The sequence below is a fragment of the Schistocerca piceifrons genome, chromosome 3 (genome assembly GCF_021461385.2).
Source record: "Schistocerca piceifrons isolate TAMUIC-IGC-003096 chromosome 3, iqSchPice1.1, whole genome shotgun sequence".
Classification (NCBI taxonomy): domain Eukaryota; kingdom Metazoa; phylum Arthropoda; class Insecta; order Orthoptera; family Acrididae; genus Schistocerca; species Schistocerca piceifrons.
The window spans coordinates 949,121,430-949,145,728 of NC_060140.1; the positions used below are offsets into that span (position 1 = coordinate 949,121,430).

General features: G+C 41.3%; 1 protein-coding gene across 1 annotated transcript in view; it reads right to left on the minus strand.

Annotated features, from left to right (window-relative positions):
- Positions 1–23,915, minus strand: part of LOC124789858 (carcinine transporter-like) — a 113,552-nt gene extending 89,637 nt beyond the window's left edge. The window contains exons 1-2 of the mRNA XM_047257371.1: positions 23,850–23,915; positions 13,201–13,460 (exon numbers count right to left, since the gene is read on the minus strand). Of these exons, the coding sequence (XP_047113327.1) occupies positions 13,201–13,460; positions 23,850–23,891 (302 nt within the window). The 5' untranslated portion in view covers positions 23,892–23,915. The remainder of the gene's footprint in view (positions 1–13,200; positions 13,461–23,849) is intronic.
- Positions 23,916–24,299: the final 384 nt, after the last annotated feature.

The following is a 24,299-nucleotide window of genomic DNA, read 5'->3' on the forward strand; positions in this document are numbered from 1 at the left end:
ATTATTCTGATAGCAAAAGTTGCTGAACCTAGTCTCTTTAGGAGATACAAAACATGAATTTTCCAATTAAGATCCTTGTCTATATGTACACCCAAAATCTTAGTATGCTCTACCCTGGCTACTGACTTCTGTTGATGTGTTATATTTATTGAAGGAACTATACTCCTTGCAGTAGAAAATTGGATGTACTGTGTTTTGTCAAAGTTCAGAACAAGCCCATTTGCAGAAAACCAATCAATAACTTTTCCAAAGACATTATTTGTGTCATTTTGTATTGGAGTTTCTTTTACTAGATTAGTAATGATGCTTGTATCATCAGTAAACATCGTCTGTTTAGTCTCTCTTTTCATATCAAGAACAGAAGGGGACCCATAATCGAACCCTGTGGATCATCTGATGTAATTTCACCCCAGTTAGATCAAGTGAGAAGCTTCCTTATATCACTTAAACCATATACAGGAACTTTTTTCCTCCTGTTCTGTAGGTGTCATTTAAACCACTCATACACTGTTCCGTTTATACCACGGATTGTAATTAATGTAACACAGTGTCATAGTTCAAACAATGAAATGCTTTCAAGTCACAGAAAACTCCTGTTGGTGACATGTTACTATTTAAAGACTCTATCACATGGGCAGTGCAGTTGTATATTCCTGTCCCAGCGGAACAGCATTTTTGAAATCCAAAACGTGATTTACTACATATCCCATTACTGCTGAGATTGCTAACGACTCTTCAGTATATTACTTACTCGACAATTCTTGAAAATGCTGTGAGCAAGGATACTGGCTGGTAATTATTGACATCTGTGGTGTGCACTTTTTTGTAGAGAGACTTGACAATGGTACATTTTGACCTGTCTGGGAAAATACCTTGAGTTATTGATGCACTACAGATGTGACTCAGAACATCAGCTGTAGCTGCTCCACATTGTTTAAATATATTGTTAGACGTGCCACCTACTCCAACAGAAAATTTATTTTTCAAGGATTTAATGGTTTTCCGTATTTCACAAAAAGCTGTTAGATGAAAATTAATCTGACAAGGCTTTCTCAAAAGTGACTCTCCCATGTACTACTTGGCTTTTTCTTTTGAACTATTCTCACTAATTTTTCACCTGCGCTTAAGAATTGGTTGTTAAGTACATTACCTACCCATGTACTGTGGTTAAGATGGTCTCATTCTCTTTAATAGTAATACTACCTTCCTTAATGGTTAATATCCCTGTTTCTCTTCTAACAATATTCCATAGTAATTTTATTTTATTGCCCGAGCTGTTAATTTCATCTCTAATGTATATATTTTTTGGTTTTTTGATTTTCTGACAACGTGTCTCAGTATATTACAATAATTTTTATACTGTAAAATTACTTCTGGGTCTTTACTAATTCTTGCTGCCTCACACCATTTTCTTTTTCTTTCTGAAGATACTTTAATACTCGTAGTGATCCAACATTTCTTTGAAAACTGTTTGGCGTTACATTTAGTAATTTTTTGGGGGCAACAGTGTTCAGAAAGGAATACAGTGCATTTATCATCGGCGTTTGGCTCGTCATATACAACTCCCGAATTAATGTTTCTTAAACTTTCTCTGAAGTGCCCTATAGATACTGGGTTGACCAGCCTTACACTTTTACTTAATGATTTCTGATCTGTACACAATGTTAAGTTTTGTAAGTTAATCAGTTGTGCATCATGGTCTGATAATACATTTGTCACAGGGAGAGCATGTGTCTGCTGTACAAATACATTATCTGCTAGAGTGCTACTGTTTTCAGCTGTACACATAGGGAACTTGATCAGCGATTCTAAGTTACATGTCATTGCTAACACTTCTAGATTACTTTTCCTATCAGAATTGCTTAGAAAGTCTACATTGAAATCACCACAGATTTATAACTCATTCTTTTTGTCTGACAGACAGCATAATAGGGAGTGAAACTTTTTGTGAATATCTCCCAGTCTCCTAATGGGGACCTGTGCACCGTTGCTAATGCCAAAACTACATTATCTAGCTGTAGCACACATGCATAAACTTCAAAGATCGACTCAAAATTTGCATACTTCTACAGTTTTGTACTTATACCCTTGTTTTGTGTAAATGGCAACTCCTCCTTTATCCATGCTTGATTTGCAAGTGTCAGATGCTAAATTATATCCATTTATACTGACACTTTCCATCGCCACAGTTACATGGTGTTCAGACAGACAAATTATATCCACCACGTTCTTATTTTTGAGATCATCTAAACACAGCTCATCAACTTTAATTTTTATTCCCCTGACATTTTGATGAAGTAAATTGATACTACCCTTAGCTTTATCCCTATTTACTGTTCGTGAAGCTTCTTTTATTCTATTTTTCTTGATTATTGTCTGTCTGGGCTTTGGCTTCAACCTATAAAACCTGTCTGCCTGATCCCATTAACCACAGGGATCGTCCCTTGTGTGGTACTGTGGCCCCCCTTACAGTGTCTGCTAACAATAGCTAACTTGCCTTTCCCCTTCCTATTTAAGTGGAAGCCATGTGTAGTGTATCCCCACTTACCAATAGCATCAACTGAAAGAATACTCATGTGGGACTTTGCCAGTGTCCGGAGCATCCTGTTCAGCTCATTGTTAACATGCTTTATAGCAGTGTCTACCCAGGGGCGATGATGGCGATGAAAGACCTCCACAAACCCCACATTTGTGTGTCCTGTTTCTTGTCCTATTTTGTTCAGGTCACTCCTAATACTATATCTTGGATTCATAGCCAAGCTGCTTCCTTCTCCCCTAACTGTTCTTGCCTGATCTTCCTTCCCAAACTCCCTGCATACCTGGCCTAAGTTTTCTGTCACATGGGTAAGGCTAGCACTTGGTTTCATAAAACTTGTGATCTGGTACACTTCACCTAATTTCTCCTGGAGCTGCTGGCCTCCACCCGTCCCATGACTGCTACCTAAAGGTAGAATCCTTCTTTTCCTATTCTGATTTGATCCAACGTTCCTTTTTTCTTTAAGCTAATATTCTGCTTCATCTACATACTACTTCAGATAGCAAGCCCAATTGATTTGCTAACGGAATTTCTAAAGTTTTTTCAACAGTTTCCCTTTTTCACCCTTTGCTTGCTACCTTTTTCCAGCACTTCATCTCTTTTTTCTCTCTTAGCCTACATAATTCGAAACTGGCGTTTCCTAATTCAACCTTAAGGACACAAATGTTAGCATCCTGTTCAGCGATTTTTCTGTCCTTTCTACATAACCTACATTGTCATGGAAGAGCCCCGTTTCCTCGCCGCTACATTCGCCCCAATTAAACCACAACCTACAGTCTTCACATAACACCCCCTCATCAGGTTTCTACGGCAACCCCCACATTGGTCACAAATGGTTTGATGGAAAATTTACACAAAAGCAGAGTATAACTTGGCACAAGATCACTGAAGTTTCGTAACCTGTACTAATACGTAACTAAACGCTAATTTAAACAAACTTTTAAACTTACTTTCGAAAGTTGTAATTAACAACCTAAACTCTGTATAACAGACACGAATTAGTTTAACTTTGAACCGCTAAGTCTAATCAGAAAAATAAAAATCTACACTCGCCCGAAATTTACGCCTAAAATATAAACAAAACTAACGACTATAGGCCTTTACGAAATACTTTCTTCTCGATTAAATACGCTCAGAAAAGCGAAATCTTAAATAGATATCCTAGCGAAGAAATAAATGCATTAGTCTAAAATGTAATACTAACTAAGTTAGCTCTTATTTCAATATTAATCACTTAACTTAGCGAGAGCTTCGTGGTCGTGCGTCTGCGAGAGCTATTGGACTCTAGCGTCATTCTGTTTTGTTTTTCCTGCAATAACGTACCACACGAGGAACAGCAACGGTTCGACAAATATCGATAACGGACAACACGTCTAGCCATATTCTGCTTTCATATCGATATTTTGTTTCGACTTGGATAGTACTAGGGGCCTGGATAATAGGTTTTCTCGAAATATCCGCATGCCACTCGCAAAGTCGTTGCGTCAACACCTCCCCTTAGCGTTATCTTCTTCCTTATCAACCTGACCGACTGGTGCGAGTCTGAAGGTTTCGTTGCCAACAAAGTGATAAAAAAAGGAAAGTAACTGAAAACATACTTCATGATTTTTGTAACAGGTAGTTTGTTTCCTCATGAAGAGGTTCCCGACTGTGTGACATGGTGCAATGTTTAGCACATTGCAGTGGCACTTGAAAGGACGGAAGTTCAGATTCCCATCCGGCTATACGGAGGTGTCTTGGAAAAAGATAAAAACGAACCCTTAACGCTTTCCGTGCGAGCTCTGTTTTCCCTTATTTTATCACTACGATCGTTTCTCCCTATAAAGATTGGCGTCGACAAAATATTTTCGCAATCGGAGGAGAAAGTTGGTGATTGATTCAAAATGGTTCAAATGGCTCTGAGCACTATGGGACTCAACTGCTGACGTCATTAGTCCCCTAGAACTTAGAACTAGTTAAACCTAACTAACCTAAGGACATCACAAACATCCATGCCCGAGGCAGGATTCGAACCTGCGACCGTAGCGGTCTTGCGGTTCCAGACTGCAGCGCCTTTAACCGCACGGCCACTTCGGCCGGCTTGGTGATTGAAATTTCGTGAAAAGATTCCACCGCAACGACAAACGACTTCGTTTTAATGGTGTCCATCCAAAAACCTGTATCATGTCCGTGACAGTCTTTCCTCTGTTTCCTGATACTACAAAACGTGCTGCTCTGTACTGACCTTTCTCGATGTACTCCGTCAGTCCTATCTGGTAAGGATCCCAGACCGCGCGGAGGTACTCCGAAAGACGACGGACAAGAGTAGTGGAGGCAATCTCTTCAGCAGATGTGTTCCATTTTCTAAGTGTTCGGCCAATGGAACACAACCTGTGGTTTGCCTCCCCCACAACTTTTCTACGTGTTCCTTAAGTTGTTTGTAATTCTCACTACTACGTATTTAGTTGAATTTAAGACAGTTAGATTTGACTGATTTATCGTGTAACAGAAGTTTAACTGATTCCTTTTAGCACTTATCTCGATGACCGCATACTTTTCATTATTTAGGGACAATTGCGAATTTTTGCCCCATAGAGATATCTTTTCTAAATCGTTTTGCAATCTGTTTTGATCGGATGAGTTTACTAGACTATAAACGGCAGCATCATCTGCAAACAAACTAAGACGGCTGTTCAGATTGCCTCCTAAATCGTTAATGTAGATGAGGCACAGCAGAGGGCCTATAACGCTACATTGGGGAACGCCAGAAGTCACTTCTGTTTTACCCGATGACTTTCCGTCAATTACTACAAACTGTGACCTGTCTGACAGGAAAACATAAATCCAGTCATATAACTGAGACGATATCCCAGAAGAACGGAATTTCACTAAAAGCCTCTCATGTGGTATATCGTCAAAAGCCTTTTGGGAATCTGGAAATACGGAATAAATTTAAAATTTCTTGTCAATAGCACTCAACACTTGTCGTGTGAAAAGAGCTAATTGTGTTTCAAAGGTACGATGTTTTCTAAAACTTTGTTGACTGTGTGTCAATAGACCATTCTCTTCAAGGTAATTCATAATGTTCGAGCACAATGTTGTTGTCGTTGTGGTCTTCAGTCCTGAGACTGGTTTGATGCAGCTCACCAAGCTACTCTATTCTGTTCAAGCCCATTCATCTCCGAGTAACTACCACAACCTACACCCTTCTGAATCTGCTTACTTCGCCTCCCTCTACGGTTTTTATCACCCATGGTTCCTTCCAGTACTAAACTGGTGAGCCCTTGATGCCTCAGAACGTGTCCTACCAACCGATCCCTTCTTCTAGTCAGGTTGTGCCACAAATTCCTCTTCTCACCAATTCTGTTCGGTGCCTCCTCATTAGTTACGTGATCTACCCATCTAATCTTCAACATTCTTCTGTAGCACCACATTTCGAAAACTTCTATTCTCTTCTTGTCGAAACTATTTATCGTCCATATGTCAGTTCCATATATGGCTACACTAAATACACATACTTTCAGCATGGACTTCCTGACACTTAAATCTATACTCGATGTAAACAAATTTCTCTTCTTCAGAAACGCTGTTCTTACCATCGCCAGTCTATATTTTATATCCTCCCTAATTCGACCATCCTCAGTTATTTTGCTTCCCAAATAGCAAAACTCCTCTACTATTTTAAATTTTAAGTGTATCGTTTCCTAATCTAATTCCCTCAGCATCACCTGATTTAATTTGACTACATTCCATTATCCTCACTTTGCTTTTGTTGATGTTCATGTTATACCCTCTTTTCAAGATACAGTCCATTCCCTGCAACTACTTTTCCAAGTGCTTTGCTGTCTCTGACAGAATTACAATGTCATCAGAAACACCTCAGTGCTTTTATTTATTCTCCCTGGACTTTAATTCCTAGTCCAGATTTTTCTTTTGTTTCCTTTACTGATTACTCAATATACAGAGAGAATAACATCGAGGATAGGCTACAACCTTGTCTCAATCCCGTCTCAACCACTGCTTCCCTTTCGTGCCCCTCGACTCATAACTGCCATCTGGTTTTTCTGCTACTCTCTTACAGCACAAAAGCGCATGATTTTGTTCGAATGCCAAAATTTTTGATGAGGAAGCCGGAATGACGGTTGAGGCAGCTGGTTCCCCACATCTTCTGTCAGAGTCTTTTAAAGAGGAACAGAGCCGCCTCTTTAGAGCTCCGACAGGGGTTTTCCTCCGCTGGCACCCTTTTTTTCCTTCTACGGCAAGGTGTGCTGCTTATATAAAACCAGTTTCATAGGGCAGCAAAACTTTGATAGTTCATTGATATGCTTCAACAAATTCTTTACACTTTGACACAAGTAAACAACAAATAACTACTCCTAAGGTAAGGTTAACACAAAATCATTTGATTTAAAAGGTTACAACTTTGCTTCCGCCGTTTGCCGATAGGTGGCAACAACGGTAAGTAGAGGTCGATAGAAACAGATCGCAGACGTCAGGCATTTAGCTTGGACCTCAGTCAACATAACCTCATTCAAACATTAGTCGATTTGTGTCTGCATCATAAAGTTGTTCTTGATTGAAAATGTCAGTTTACGACCCTAATTCTCGTCATTTGCGGGAGGTGTTGCTGTTTAGTTTCAATATGAAGAAAACAGCGGCTGAGTCTCATCGAATGCTCTCAAGTACGTAAGGTAAGGACGCTATTAGTGAAAGAACGTGTCTTCAGTGGTTTCAACGCTTCAAGAACGGAGATTTGAACGTCGTAGACCTGCATAGTACTTCGAAGGAAACGGTCTACTGACACACAGTCAACATGGGTTTAGAAAACATCGTTCCTGTGAAACACAACTAGCTCTTTACTGACATGAAGTGCTGAGTGCTATTGACAAGGGATTTCAGATCGATTCCGTATTCCTGGATTTCCGGAAGGCTTTTGACACTATACCACACAAGCAGCTCGTAGTGAAATTGCGTACTTATGGAATATGGTCTCAGTTATGTGACTGGATTTGCGATTTCCTGTCAGAGAGGTCACAGTTAGTAGTAACTGACGGGAAGTCATCGAGTAAAACAGAAGTGATTTCTGGCGTTCCCCAAGGTAGTGTTTTCAGTTCCTTACCTATATAAACGATTTTGGAGACAATCTGAGCAGCCGTCTTCGGTTTTTTGCAGATGACGCTGTCGTTTATCGACTAATAAAGTCATAAGAAGATCAAAACAAACTACAAAACGATTTAGAAAAAATATGTGAATGGTGCGAAAAGTGGCAGTTGACCCTAAATAACGAAAAGGGTGAGGTCATCCACATGAGTGCGAAAAGAAACTCGTTAAACTTCGGTAACACGATAAATCAGTCTAATCTAAAAGCCGTAAATTCAACTAAATACCTAGGTATTACAATTACGAACAACTTAAATTGGAAAGAACACATATAAAATGTTATGGGGAAGGCTAACTAAAAGCTGCATTTTATTGGCAGGACACTTAGAAAATGTAACAGACCTACTAAGGAGACTGCCTACACTACGCTTGTCTTTTTCAATACTGCTGCGCGGTGTGGGATCCTTACCAGGTAGGACTGACGGAGTACATCGAAAAAGTTCAAAGAAAAGCAGCACGTTTTGTATCAACGTGAAATATGGGAGAGAGTGCCACAGAAATGATACAGGATTTAGGTTGGAAATCATGAAAATAAAGGCGTTTTCCGTTGCGACGGAATCTTCTCACGAAATTCCAATCACGAACTTTCTTCTCCGAATGCGAAATTATTTTGTTGGCACCGACCTACATAGGGCGGAACGATCACCACGATAAAATAAAGGAAATCAGAGCTCGTACGGAAAAATATAGGTGTTCATTCTTTCCGCGTTGTACGAGATTGGAATAATAGAGAAATGTGAAGGTGGTTCGATGAACCCTCTGCCAGGCACTTAAATGTGATATACAGAGTATCCATGCCGATGTAGATGTAGATAGTGGTGGAAGAGAGAATGTTTTCAAAGGTGCAGAACTGGAGATATTGCTGAGTGAAGACTGGCGTCAAACTCAAGAAGAATTTGCACTATTAGTGGGAGGGGCACAGCAAGCCATTTAAAAACGTCTCAAGGCTATGGGCATGATTCAGAAAGAAGGAAGTTGGGTCCCGTGTGAGCTGAAACCAAGAGACGTTGAACGGCGTTTGTGTGTTTGTGAACAGTTGCTTCAGAGGCAAAAACGGAAGGGATTTCTGCATCACATTGTGACCGGGGATAAGAAATGGGTTCATTACGATAATCCTAAACGCAGAAAATCATGGGGATGTCCCGGACACGGTTCCACGTCGACGGCCAAACCGAATAGTCACGACTCGAGGATCATGCTCTGCATTTGGTGGGACCAGCTCGGCGTCGTGTAGTATGAGGTGTTAAAACCAAGTGAAACAATCACAGCTGCTCGTTACCGAACGCAATTAACGCGTCTGAGCAGAGCATTAAAAGACAAACCACCACAATATAGCGAGAGGCAAGATAAAGTGATTTTGCAGCACGACAACTCTCGAACCCACGTTGCAAAAGAGGTCAAAACGTAAACGTTAAAATGGAAAGTCCTACCCCACCCGCCGTATTCTCCAGACATTGCTCCCTCTGACTACCACCTGTTTAGATCAATGGCGCATGGCCTGGCTGACCAACACTTCCGATCTCATGGAGAAGTCACAAATTGGATCGATTCGTGGATCGCTTCAAAAGATGAACAATTTTTTCGGCGTGGGATTCGTACACTGTCCGAAAGGTGGGAGAAAGTAGTGGCCAGCGATGGAAAATACTTTGAATGATACATGTGTAACCAATTTGTTTCATTAAAGCCTCAAATGTTGGGGAGTTAACGGCGGAAGCAAAGTTGCGCACTTTGTATATTTTATTATTTTTTTTTGGATACTTTGCGCATCGATCGCGATTCATCGAAAACGACCGACTCGTGATATCTACCTTAGGCAAGAAAAAATATCATTAGAAGTATTTTACTGTGTTTGCAACATTTCCAGTTTTACATAATTTTTGACAGTCATTTTAAGTTCTTTTCAGCCATTTTAAGACTCTTTTTAGCCCATTTTTGTCACTGCAGTAACACTTTGGGCATATTTGCACAGGCATGAAGTGCGCTTCATACAGAGCAACAAGTCGTTAAGTTTTACTGATGAAAAACTGCTGCCTAAAAATAGTTGTTTTGTGACCTCAGAACCATTGTGATGGTGCTAGAACCTTTGCCATGTGTTCGCTACGTCATCTAAAACTACATTCATGCCTCACATCGGATATTACTGCATAATTTATGTGCGTAAGTACGGTTACTATGAACCTCTGTATCCCGCTAACGGATAGTGATCTCGAACAAAGTTTCAAGGCTTCCCAACACCATCGTCTTAAGGACATATGATACATATTTCTATGAACTACCATTAATAGATATTACTGAAGTGGCCCTCCCACACCCAGTACTTTTGGTACCGAAAAGTCATGGTTTTTCTCAGGAAGCGCCCGTGAACAAATGGTGCTGTTATAAGCTGCGTAAGATTCACCCTAGACCACATCTAAAGCAGAAGAACCAGTTTGCCTGCACTGGAGGAAGTGTGTATGGTTTAAATTTGACCCTGTAGTTCAGAATAGCCTTATGTCCAGCAGTAACAACAGGAGTACGTAAGAGACTAAAACTGGCGGAACGAAAAATTCTCAGCGGGATAGTGGGACCTTGAAGAACAGAAGGTAGTCAGTTTAGAAGACGTGCGAACCAAGAACTATACACCAAGGTAGAGAGAATCTCCGACATCACGAGGAAAAGGCGGAGCGTGATCTTCGGACACATCCTCATAACTGACCAGGGCAGGTTAACACAGCAAATAGTACAGTTTTTGGTGAAAAAGAGAACCAAAGTGCGCTGGACCCAATATGTGAAAGGTATCTGGAAGAAATGCGAATGAAGGAACCAGAGAATACAGCAGAGTAATTTATAAGTCGAAAACATGCAGGCTTTCACGGGTTTAGAGAACAGAGCTAGACCCATAACAAAATCATCATGGACGGAAGAGCGAAGAAGGATGCAAAGTACGAGAACGAAACAGTATTGGACAAGGAGAGGGACCAGAAGAAACGAGCTGATCCGAATTAATGTTGTCCTCACATGGCCAAAACGAGAAGAAGAAGAAGAAACTACAGCATGGTCGTTCTTCCTGTACGTATGCAAATGGTCGCTAGGCCGAATAGTATCCAGAACACTTGAGCCCTTATCTCTGTGATCAACAGAACCCAAGACATGACTCTCTGAAAAACGCCAACTGTCGTGCACGAACTGATTTGTATCTTTCGTGTGAACAGTGCAGATCACATTATTGTGTTGTACCGGTAGAATACATGTGAGTCTTTATCAGATATTTGTGGTCCTCGTTGTGTATATGTCCCCTCAAACTGCAGCTAATTAGTAAATAACAAATTCAGGATCAGCCTTTAGTTGGTGGTTGCTGCAACAAGAGAACAAGTAAAGACAGGAAACAGGTCGTGAGGTCTAGACACTCGGTCATAAAATCTTCTGGTCCATGTGCACGTTTTACGTAACACTGTGTGCAGTCGTATGGGGGATTTTGTGTGTTTAACTCCACCGCCCCACCCTCATACCAACCCACCCCCACTTCCGTCCCAGGCCGCTGGCAAAACGCTTAAGGGAAAAGCCAATTATACCTGTAAACCCTACATACAAAGTTACGAGATCTACTACTAACTGACGAATCTAGGCATATACTGCACCTCCTACGTATGTTGGACAAAATGAGACTAATTACAGAGAGCGCAGATTTTTCCCGCGAATGTAAAAGAGGAACATCTTAAAACGTTGTAAACCGGAAGTGTCTTCTGCCGTGCGCTATGCAGTGGTTTGCAGAGTATGGATGTAGATATAGAATCTGTGCATCGGTTTTCTTACTGCGAGATTCTTGGTAAAGATAAGCTTTAAAAAGGTGTACTTCTCACTGTTTATTCAATATAAAAACTAGTTGGAGTTTACAATACCAACAGTCGACAGTAAACAACGATTAGGATTATCATAAAAATTATAATAATTAAAGAGTCAAGAATGACGAGGTGTTTCCAAAACCCGCATAGCTGTATGAAGGTGCTTTATTCGCAACTTCCGGTTTCACGTCACTATAGACGCATTTGAAGTTTATCTGCCAAGAATACAAATCGCAGATTGAAAGAGTGAAATGGTAGAAATAAAGCACATTCATACAGATGTGTGGTATTTGGAAATACCCATCATTCTTGACTTTTTAATTGTTATAGTTTTTTTTAATAATTTGAATGGTTACTGAGTGTTGAGTGTTGGTGTTATTATTATCCACAGTACCTCTGAACTGTGACTGCCCTCCCCATAAAGTTGTTTGTAACAGAAATTTTTTCCTGCAGCTCTCTTCGTAGTGAGTTGTCTAAAAAGTTTTTCAGTACTGGTAGTGGTTATTTTTGTGCACACGGTAGTCAGACATCGCTACGGAAGAAATATCCTAATGGGAACTCAGTTTTAAATTTGGAGATTAATGTTCCCACTCTCATTTTGGACGTAAGACTGTTGTGCGAAGAACTAGACGGAAGATTTGGATCCGAACATGGCCTTTAAAATCTGTCATAGAACCGTAACTTCTCTGGATTTTCTAATACTTTTTTCTCCAAGATCTGACACAGAAAGTAGTTGCACGCTATGCACACATCCCGTATTATAGGTAAGCAAGTTGCGCTATCTGTTTACATATTCGAAAGGTGTGGAAGAACAAAATTTTTTCTTTAACAGTTCCTAAATTACAAACAGATAAAATAGAGTAGAGAAATTAAGGAGGTAAGTGAATCAGCTGTGGTTATACAAACCATTTTTCTTTCACAAGAAAGGAAATTGTGTAACTGAAATAGACGGAAATGGAGCATGTGAGTAAGACGGGGTTGGGGGAGGGGGGTAATTTGCAACATGGCGTGGCTGGGATTTTGAGAAGTATCTGCAGTTAGAAGTGGCGAGTGAGGGAACTGTGTCTGGTCATTCAGTACTGAGCTTGGGCTGATGGATATATGTTTATTAATTTCAATTACTTCGAGATAGTTCGTCTTCCCTACCTTTATTTTATCTTAGTTGAAAAATCTGACATAGCATTTACACCGAAACAACCTCTCTTGTTTTATTCTTAAACCTATCGTCTCCATTTTTCATGTCTGGAAAATGTTCAAATGTGTGTGAAATCTTACGGAACTTGGCTGCGGAGGTCATCAGTCCCTAAGCTTACACACTACTTAACCTAAATTATCCTAAGGACAAACACACATACCCATGCCCGAGGGAGGACTCGAACCTCCGCTGGGACCAGCCGCACAGTCCATGACTGCAACATCTGAGACCGTTAGGTTAATCCCGCGCGGCTCATGTCTGGAAATGGAGATACTCTCTAGATGCACTAGTTTAAAATACATGATGCAACAAAATTACACTGCACCACGTACTTATCCTTGTACCTGATGATTGCATAACAGCGGAAAATCGGTTTGTGGAAAAATAATAAATAGCGTAGAATTTTACATCAAAGTTGTGGGTGTTTTCATCCATAAAGTATTAAAGATTCTACCAAGAACCGACGGAATATTCGATCGATGAAAGCTAAAATATTTACCACTACAAACCTCGGTATGGTGAGGTTCTTCCACTCCTCAATCGAAAGGTTGGAAAATTCCCTGCCAGGGACGTAGCACCAGTGATCAGGAGTCTGCATAGCCAGGTAGAACACGTTGAGACTCATCATGTCGAAGCATGAGGCAATGCAAACGAAGACGATGTTCAGCCTCGTCTGGAACTTCCCCCGGGACCCAATGGCGTCCAGGACCTCCTCGAATGCTGGAGCAGCCTTTGTTTTTCTACTGCATTCTGGAATTTCAGTCCTCTCCTGAAAATGAACAATGAAACAGGGGTTTCGCTATCGCCCTCGCTGGCTGGGAAAAGTAATGAGTTCCCAGCAAAGCACGCAGACATTTATTTTTTTATACCTACAGACTCATCTAGCTGGCAGAGCAAATGAGCAACAGTTTTGTGTGTCTATAGAGTTATCTAGTCCAGTTTCCAGTGACCAACAGCAGCAAAGTTACAAGTCTCATTGACAGTAGTGAGCCTAATTATTAATTGTTCATTGTTTGCTGCAGCAAAAGTAGCTAATTTCTTTTGAAAATATTTTAATCAGTTTCATTTATTTATGTCTATGTATAATCATTCAGTCCGTTCTATTTACTGTCTTCTCTTCCAATTCTTGGTTTTTTGTTTGTTGGATTCAATTCTTATATGCCTATGACTCACTCTTGTCAATATTGGGTGTCTGAAGTATTATTAATACGTACAATGGGAGATATACTCTGTCAGGTCAGCGTTGAGTCGTTAATACCTCGAGATTACCAACCATTGCGCAGTTGCAGTAATACACCCGAAGACAAAAGAAAACAAAGGCGCACCAGGTAAGTATAATCCGGATGCGACGGAAAGCGGAAATCGGTAGATAAAATGTACATGTGCTGCAAAACAAACGATTAGAATTTCAGAAAAACTGAGCGATTTATTCAGGAGAATGAGCTTCATAAATTGAGCAAGTCAATAACGCGTTGGTCCACCTACGTTCCTTATGCAAGCAGTTACTAGGTTGATCCATAAGTTCGTAGCATCTTTCCGTAAGTTTAATAAACAAAACATACGCACATAACAGGCAGTTTAGTCATCAGTAACACACTCTTCTTCACTATTTACAACAGACTGCCAGCGCTGGGGCAACTTTTCGATTCCGTGAGTGTAGAAATCACGTCGCTTTGAGGCGAAGAACCCATCGAGCCAAGTTCGGAGCACGTTTTCGTCTAGAAAGGTAGTTCCTTGAAGGCTGTTCCCTAGACGCGGAAAAGGTGAAAATCAGAGGGCGCAATATGAAATGAATAAGGTGGATGCGGAATGATTCGCCAAGCCAACTCGCGTATAGTGTCTTTTGTCAGTCTATCAGGATTTCGGGCGCGCGTTATCACCATTACACGCGCATTCTTCGCGGTCGTTGTTTTTGGACTGTGTCTGAACCGTGGGTTTAATTTCAAAGAATTTTCTTGATGATTTATTCTATTTACTGGCGATTCATCAAGAACATTAACACGTTTAATCACACTATGTGAGCGTGGAAGTAGTTGCCAGTGAGTAACTGATGAAATCATAATTAAAATGCCTTTTTAACAAATGGTAATTTTATTTACTTTAATAGAGCCTAAAAGCATTTTTTTTAAAGAAACAGATTTAAAATTATAATCAGAAAGCACCCTCTAAATATCAAGTTACAATTTATTCAGAGCGAAGGAAACAAGTTTTAACTGTATGAGCTTTCGGGCAGAGAACCTTGCCACTCCATTTTGACACGGCCGTAATTACGACCGCTCACAACAGCCTCTGAAAGACTACACTGGTGCAAATCTGCAACACACCAGACTACTTTAAACTAAAAGTTTTAACAATTTACACAAGCTCACCAACTATGCACCCCCGTAGGAGGGATGGAAATGGTACAAAATACTAAAATTAAACTGTTAACTTTGCCACCGAAGGTGCAACTTGATTTTAACTTCTAAGAAAACTCTTACGGTGAAAGGTTGGAAACTTTATATACTAAAATGACCATTTAACTTTTGAAAACTCCTTCTCAGTTGCCGCTGTCCGCCTCTGGAACAAACTGCCCCTTACCTTGCGCAAAATTCGATCTCCTGCTGCCTTTAAGAAGAAGTTGAAGCATTTCCTACTATCATCCTCATAAAGTTCTCCACAAAATTAATGTACAAGGGCAATCCCCTCATCTGTCAAATAGCAAAGCTAGCGTCTCCTATCTTGCTCCTGAGATGCCTTCCTCTTCATCTATCTCTATTAGCCACGTAATCTTCTTTTCCTTTATATTTCCTTAATTATGTTTCATCATGTCTCTGTTCTTCTCCTCCCTTCACCATGAGTCACCCTCATACTCCCTGCTGCCAGCACTCCTATCTAAAATCTGTCTCTTCAATAATGTCTAATTATAACAGTACTTGTGACCTAAGAAAATAAACTCTATATGTATGTATTTTTCCAGGTGTACCTTTCAAATTGTTTATTTCACTTTTTGTACTAGATGTAGTTTAACATGCCTACTAAAACATATGAATGTAAAATAAGTAGAATGCCTGGTTAGATGTAAGAGAGGGCCTGATGGCCCTAATCTTGCCAGGTTAAATAAATAAATAAATAAATAAAAATTTAAAAAAGTCCATAAAATGCAATCTTACATAAAATTCTACAAGTTGGCCAAACAGATTAAGATGCTCTACGGTACACAGATATCGCCTCCCAAGATGATAGGCAAGATCAAAACATATTTCAGGATATAGGCCGTTGCACTCCAAGCAATAAATTCGTCAACACACCGAATCCGACAAACATCACAGAGGCAGCTCCGAACGACAGACAGACACTAAGTGCCTAACAAATGCGGACGAGAGACAGACTAGCAAGCTGGGGACGAGAGACTGACCCAGACTGGCGAGCTCATATCGCCCCTTAAATGCACGTGAACAGGCAACCTTTCCCCTTTCCCACCAGAGAGGGAGACACCAAAATTGCGATTGCCACAGCGGCGCCACCGCCAGAAACGGAGGGCCACTGCTTCACACTACGCGCTGCGGCGCGCTCTTCAAAACAGCAATTTTTACCGCGGCTCAATGTCTGCAATACGTCTCGGTTATTGATAATAAATGTCAACATTGGTGGTTACACCTCGTGGACGCAATTGGTATCGCACCACACCGCCATTGTTCCACCAGATACATATTATTATTTTTTGTGAGTGTGCGTAGGTCTTCGTACGAGGAGTTGCTGCTTTGTCTGGGCTCAGACATTCCTTTTTTCTCACTATGTTAGCATAAAGACACAATTTCTCGTCACTGGTAAAGATACCAGGTAGAATGGGCTGTGTTGTTCAAGAGCCAAGTGGTTACGAACAAGTAGACAGCTGATTTCTGTGGTTCTAGCTTAGATCGTGCGATAGCCATTCATCTTCCGGATTGCAGGCAAATGTCGTTCGTTGGCGGAATGATCACAGTTCATCACATTTACCAGTTCTCGAATACTCTGATGTGGATCGTTGTGGATAAATGCGTTCAAACGAGCTCCATAACATCCCGAAGGTCTTCCTGAATGTGGAGACTCACTAATGTCAAAACGTTCCTCCTTAAAACGGGACAACCATTTTCTTGCCGTCCTCTGTCGGTGGCGTCATCCCCACATACGGCGCAAATGTGTCTTGCTGCCTCGGCTGCTCTCACCCCTCTACCTAACTCAAACAAAAGAAAATGTCCGACATGTTTCGATTTCTATACTTGGCACTCCATTTTTTGATGTCCACAGCTCCACTGATTGTCTCGAAAAGAAAAAAATTACAGTACGCAAACTCAAATAGCAACAGTGTACTAGAAATAAAAAATGACAATCGATAAATATACCCATATCAATCGGAATACCAACATGCAAACATCACAGCACAAACACTGCTCTAATTAAAGTAACAGATGACCTGAAATGTGCCATCGACAATCGAAAGGCAACAATATTGACGCTACTGGACTTCAGCAAAGCTTTTGACACTGTTAACTTTGATATATTGCTCAGAAAAATGCAACAGCTTAATTTCTCTGATAGTGCAATGAGATGGTTTGAAAGCTACTTAAAAGACAGACAGCAATGTGTTGTCTGCGTAAATGAAAAATCTTCCTGGAAACATGTTTCCTCGGGAGTGTCACAAGGATCAGTCTTAGGACCACTTTTGTTTTCTTTATATGTCAACGATATTTCGTCGGTTCTGTCCTCCTGTAAATATCGTTTCTATGCCGACGACCTCCAGCTCTACCTAAGCGTCAGACCTGAAGACGTAAACACTGCAATCGCTCAGATAAATGATGATCTGTCTTCGGTAGTGACATGGGCGAAAAGCCTGGGGCTTAAACTAAATGCAAAAAAGACGCAAGTAATCTTCATAGCCCATCAGAAATTAATAAGTTCAGATTTCCGCGAACGGCTACCTCCTATTCTGCTCGACGGTACTCCAATACCATATCAGAAAACAGTGAAGGACTTGGGTGTAACTTTGGATGAGCATCTCAACTGGGTGGAGAATACAGTCGCAGTGTGCCGAAAGACGTCTGCTTGTCTCTATGCTCTCAAAAAGTTTCGGAACATATTTCCACAGGACTTGAAACGCCAGCTCGTGCAAGCACTCGTTCTACCGAACCTCCACTATTGTGATGTGATTCAACAAGGCACGAGTAGTGAAAACAAAAGACGGCTAGAGCTAACCATGAATGCCTGTGTGCGTTTCACCTGCAATATTCGCCGATACGATCACGTTAGTGCTTCATACTCAGAGCTAAAGTGGCTGCGGCCGGACAAATTGCGTGACTACCACACTCTATGTCTACTTCACAGACTCCTCGTTGCGCAAGCACCCCAGTACCTTGCTTCAGAGATTAAAAACCTGTCATGCCATCATAATAGAAACACGAGGTCACTCTTATTTGGTATCCTAACTGTGCCCACTCACAAACACTGCAAACTCCTTCTCAGTTCCCGCTGTCCGCCTCTGGAACAAACTGCCCCTTACCTTGCGCAAAATTCAATTTCCTGCTGCTTTTAAGAAGAAGTTGAAGCATTTCCTACTATCATCCTCATAAAGTTCTCCACAAAATTAATGTACCAGGCCAATCCTCTCATCTGTCAAATAGCAAAGCTAGCGTCTCCTATCTTGCTCCTGAGATGCCTTCCCCTTCATCTATCTCTATTAGCCAGGGAATCTTCTTTTCCTTTATATTTCCTTAATTATGTTTCATCATGTCTATTCTTCTCCTCCCTTCACCATGAGTCTCCCTCATACTCCCTGCTGCCAGCACTCCTATCTAAAATTTGTCTCTTCAATAATGTCTAATTATAACAGTACTTATGATCTACGAATATAAACTCTATATGTATGTATTTTTCCAGGTGTACCTTTCTAATTGTTTATTTCACTTTTTGTACTAGATGTAGTTTAACATGCCTACTAAAACGTATGAATGTAAAATAAGTAGAATGCCTGGTTAGATGTAAGAGAGGGCCTGATGGCCCTAATCTTGCCAAGTTAAATAAATCAATAAACAAATAAATAAATAAATAAAAATGCTATGAACTTACGGTTTGACATTGATTGATGGAGTTGATGGGTGTTGTCCTGAGGGATATCGTGCCAAATTCTATCCAGTTGGCTCTGTAGATCATCAAAAAGCCGAGTTGATTGGAGGGCCCTGCCTATAACGCTCCAAACGCTCTCAGCTGGGGAGAGATTGGGCGACCCCGCTGGCCAAGGTAGGGTTTGGAAGCACGAACGCAAACAGCAGAAACTCTCGCTGTGTGAGGGTGGGCTTTTTCTTGCTGAAATGTAAGCCCTGAGTAGCTTGCCATGAAGGGCAACAAAAAGAGACATAGAATGTCGCAGACGTACCACAGTGCTGCGGGAGTGCCACGGAAGACAACCAAAGGGGACCAGGTATGAAGAGAAATGGCATCCCAGACCAACACCAGGTCTCTTTCACTGGAGTAAAATTGGCTTTGGTGGTGAGTTCCGCTTCGAACTGGGCCCCAACGACCAACGAAGATGTGTGTGGCCACGCCCTAGACAACATCATTGCCGCGTGCCATGCCGTCCGACAACCAGCGGTGACGGTCTGCAGTGCCATTTCGTTTTTGACACGATGTCCCTAAGGAGGACATCTGACCGGAGGTGGACCCACGCGTTATGGACATACTGAATTTCTGAAGCTGCTCCTTTTGGATAAAACAACCAACTTTCTGAAATTGTAGTAATCTGCTTGTCTGTAAATGTATATCAAATCTCCCGAATTTCGTCCATTCGTATAATTCGTTCGTTTGTCCGCAGCTACATGTCTCTACTCCCAGTACACGATGAAATCCCCGTGTCGCAGTACCGTAGCACACCGCTAAAGAAGCCAGAACAAAATGGCGCAGAATGATGTATCGTGCCATAATTCGTTTTCGGCATTCAAAGGTAATTCGTTTTCGAAAGCTGCGGAAACATTACCACTGTCTCAGTCCAATGCAGACGCCTAAAAGTGTCATCTGGATAGGCCACATACAGCTGCATCTATTCCACTGCTGCCGATCAAAATTCCTTTCTACCTTAGAGTACTGACTCCCCCAGCGGCGTGTTACTCTACAGTGAAGAGGGGATTTCATTGTGTTCCTTGACGACAAATATATAAATAAACAAAATTTAGTTACGTAATTTTATTATATATCCTCCTTTCAAGACACTGTCCGTTCCATTCAACTGCTCCTCCAGGTCCTTTGCTGTCTCTGACAGAATTAGAATGTAATCGGCGAACCTCAAAGTTTTTATATCTTCTCCGTGGATTTTAATTCCTACTCCAAATTTTTCTTTTATTTCCTTTAGTGCTTTCTCAATATACAGATTGAATAAGATCGGGAGAGGCTACAACCCTGTCCCACTCCCTTCCCAACCACTGCTTCCCTTTCATGGCTCTCGACTCTTATAACTGCCATCTGGTTTCTGTACAAATTGTAAATAGCCTTTCGCTCCCTGTATTGTACCCCTGCCACCTTCAGAATTTGAAAGAGAGTATTCCAGTGAACATCGTCAAAAGCTTTCTCTAAGTCTACAAATGCTAGAAATGTAGGTTTGCCTTTCCTTAATCTATTTTCTAAGATAAGTCGTAGGGTCAGTATTGCCTCACGTGTTCCAGCATTTCTACTGAACCCAAATTGATCTTCCCCGAGGTCGGCTTCGACCAGTTTCTCCGTTCGTCTGTAAAGATTTCATGTTAGTATTTTGCAGCAGTGGCCTATTAAACCGATAGTTCGGTAATTTTCACATCTGTCAACACCTGCTTTCTTTGGGATTGGAATTATTATATTCTTCTTCATGTAGAAACGGAACGACCTGAATTACCGCAACAAGACCGTGTTTTAACTATTCGGTGGAAATGCACGCAATTTCGTACGTTCCCCAAAGTAGATACAAGTACTACAGATCCACGTCCTTTCAAACCAATCAGGCCAACAGATAAAAATTACGAACTATAACAGCTCATACGAATTAGAAGTCACCAAGGCACCGATGCGGGCGCAATGACGCATAGCTGCGGTCGGCCTCCAGCGCGGGGAAACAGATTTCGCAATACTTTCCACAATAGTGTAGCGTGCAGCCATCCAAGCATTCCTAGCGGTATATCCCCTTCCTTACCAGCTCTCACCTCAAACTGCCACTGCTACATATTAGAACTACTGCTGCTCCTGCTGCGTCTATGACACGATCCTATTAAAAATACAGTCACCACCGAGGCCACTTTGAAGTCTGATCACGTGTTCTCAAGGCGAATTATCGTATGACACGCTCCATCTGGTCCTGTTTAGTTGGCTCAAACACTGTTTACCAACACGTTTTTGTACAACGCCATACATTTCGTTTTTTTGCCACGAGTTCCATGCCTGTCTCATGTTCTAAACTAACATTAAGACGCCCTGATACACGGCCTCACACAGAAAACTAGACATCGCGCGGTGTAAATTATTTTGTTACTGCAACTACCATAACACGCCACACATCTGCATATTTTAAATAAAAACCCACTTACAACATAACGAAAGTGGAAGACTTTTGCGGCGTTGGCGTAGGTCTCCAAACTGATGTCCGAAAGTGAATGACGACCTATACATTTAGACTCGTCTCTCACACAGACGGAATAGCTGACGACTATGCGTCCCCTTTCGACTCATTCCTCATATTGCACTCATGTACGCGATCATCGTTTCGCTGCTAGCAACCCCCAGAAGTTGCCGTCCATCCACGAAAACTATTTCCCCACCTCAAACAAGCAATATCAGTCAATCGTTATCTGCTAACCAATGCAGGGATGGGATGCAAAAGACACCATCCATGTACTCTAATAATAAACTTGAAACTTGATAGCGCGAACAATTTTACACTAACTTCAACACCGGCCAATCATGTGACAGCATGTTTCCTCAATTTCAGTATCATAGCTAGACCACCCCTTCTCTACTTTGCGAGTATCATTGCGAACACGGATAGATGACTACTCAGCATGTCCATTCACAGTTGATTCTCGAACACTTAAATCGTCAAACTATACCAGACACAGCGCTCTACATATTTCTAAGACCTCGAGCATAGTACTTAATTTACGATCCATCTCTCTGCGTATGGGAGTCACAGAGCACTCTCACACAGTCATTGACCAACCCGCCCTGCAGCACCGTTAGAGAATTAATCTCCAACCGATCAGAAGAAGACCGCTACACTCCACGTCTCATGAAAGAATAGAGCTTTCCTAGTCCTGACCCATCTAAGTGAACAGAAAACAGAGCAAACGCTCCTCGAATGTGGAGGTGACTGGATACAATCAAATACAGTGCTACATTACGCCTCCCGATTAGTGCGTTTTGGCTAGGTGTTGGCAGGCAATTTTAGAACCCAGAACGAGCGGTTGCGCCGTGATCGCATGGACAGACCTGACATAAAATCAATAGAATCGCGAAAAATGTCTAGGGAATAGCTATAAATTGATCGCACGCCGAAATGCGGGGAAATTGAAGAAGTACATATGTATGTTCTGGTTCGCGCGAAACAATTTGTACATGGGATCCAGTATGCGTCAACAAGTGGGATGCGAGAAAACGTTGACATCGAAACGGAGGGAAATCAGGGAGGTAGCCAATTTTTTCCCGTGAGTCAGTATTTTACTGTATATCTATTGAGGTATCAGTGATACACGCGAGTTGACTACTGTATTTTGTGCTTTTCAGGAGTACAGACATAGTTTCACCTCTAAACTTACTTGCATCTGTGTTATAGGATAACAGAGAGTGGAGGGGTTGATCGGGTGAGAAAGAGCTGTAGCGAGGTACGATTTAAAGATTGACTAATTCATTTTAGAGAAGGAGAAGTTGGTGCAGGCCACCGTCACACATCTCGCGTTGTTATGATGAGAAAAGGGCGAGAGAGATATGGGCGCTTAGGGAGGCATACAGACAGTCATTTCTGCCTCGCTCAACACGCAAATCGAAGAGGACTGGAAACTGTTAATGCTGCTACCAAGTATGTTGGCCACACACTGTCAGTGGCTTATGGGCTATAGAGGGTCAGGAATTTAAAACTATTTTTGGAAATACGCGGAAAACTACGGATCGAATTAAAAAAAAGGTTGCAATGAAAGTTGTTGGTCTCGACAGGGGACATCCAATGACACCAAACTCGATCCCAATATCCCACCCCCAGGAGGTGGGGGGGTCAAGTTTGAAACAGGGAAAAGGAACCCCAGTTTCTGTTGCGGATTCTCCAGGAAAAATTCGTAACTTTTGCATTAAAATTTTTTTCTGTGCGTTATAGATAGTGCTGTAATCGACAAAAATAAAATTGCGTTAAAAACAGTTCAATCACCCATCAGATCAGGATCCCAGGAGGTAGAAAGAGTGTTATGCTAAAATATTGAATAAGAAACCGGTTTTATAGCAAAAAAGACTTGATTCTCCGGAACGCAATTACTTGGTCCACATTTTTGTTGTAATTTCTTTCACTTATGGTGCTCGACTTGTTTTAGTTAATGGGGATTCTTCACTTACCAATAATGCGTATTAAACCTATTCGTTTGGCGATTTGTTTCATCATAGCAAAGTATCTGTGAAAGAAAATCTACATAGGCTGCTTGTTGTTATTGTATCCAACTGCAAATATTCAAGCGGTTTTGAAAGTCGTCCCCATGTGGTTCTTATGCTACGGTAAGTGATGCCACTCGAGTTTGTACACATGCAGTATATGCAGAACACTTATTTGTGAAATTAGTGACTATCGTGCGATTTGTCCAGAAGTAAAGTATTTTTGATATAAAAACCGGTTTCACATTAAAGATTTGAAAATGATTGCATTTCTAACGATCTGGGACCATAATCTGATGTGTACTTCTTGAGATGTTACCACTTTTCAACGGCTTTTTACCCATTTTGACTTTAGTCGATTACAGCGCCATCTGTCACGTCACACCCTTGGAGGTGGGGCACGAGGGTCGAATTTGGAGTCATTGGATGTCACTCTTCGAGACGAACAGCTTGTATTAGAAAATTTTTCTTTTTAGTCCTGACCGTGTGCAATTATGTAAACACGTAATGGAGGATGCGTTTGATGTATTGTACGTGGGTAGACGTTCCACAGTACCTCTAACGTTTGCAGTTCGCCGTTGTCGAAGTCTTTCCCCATCCCTGCAAAGAGACGTCTGTTCAAAGGGAGTCACACACGCACTGACTGCGACGGCTTGTGAAGCAAGAGACCGACGTTACGCGCCACTGCAGCTGGTGTGATACTCCTTATCTGCTGACGTCCCCTGGACTAGGAAAATAACGCAATTGATAAAATACGTGTTTAACAGGGATAACAGTCACGAGTGGAAGAAGGTGTCAACCGTGAAATTACTTTCAAAATTTTCTCTTAAGAAATTTACTTCATTTACTAGCGATTCATCAAGCATTAACACATTTAATGACACTGTGTGAGCGTGGAAGTAGTTGCCAGGGAGTAACTGATGAAATCAAAATGAAATTGCTTTTAACAAATGGGAATTTTATTTCTAAAAGTCCTTTTTTTTTTAAGAAACAGATTTAAAATTAT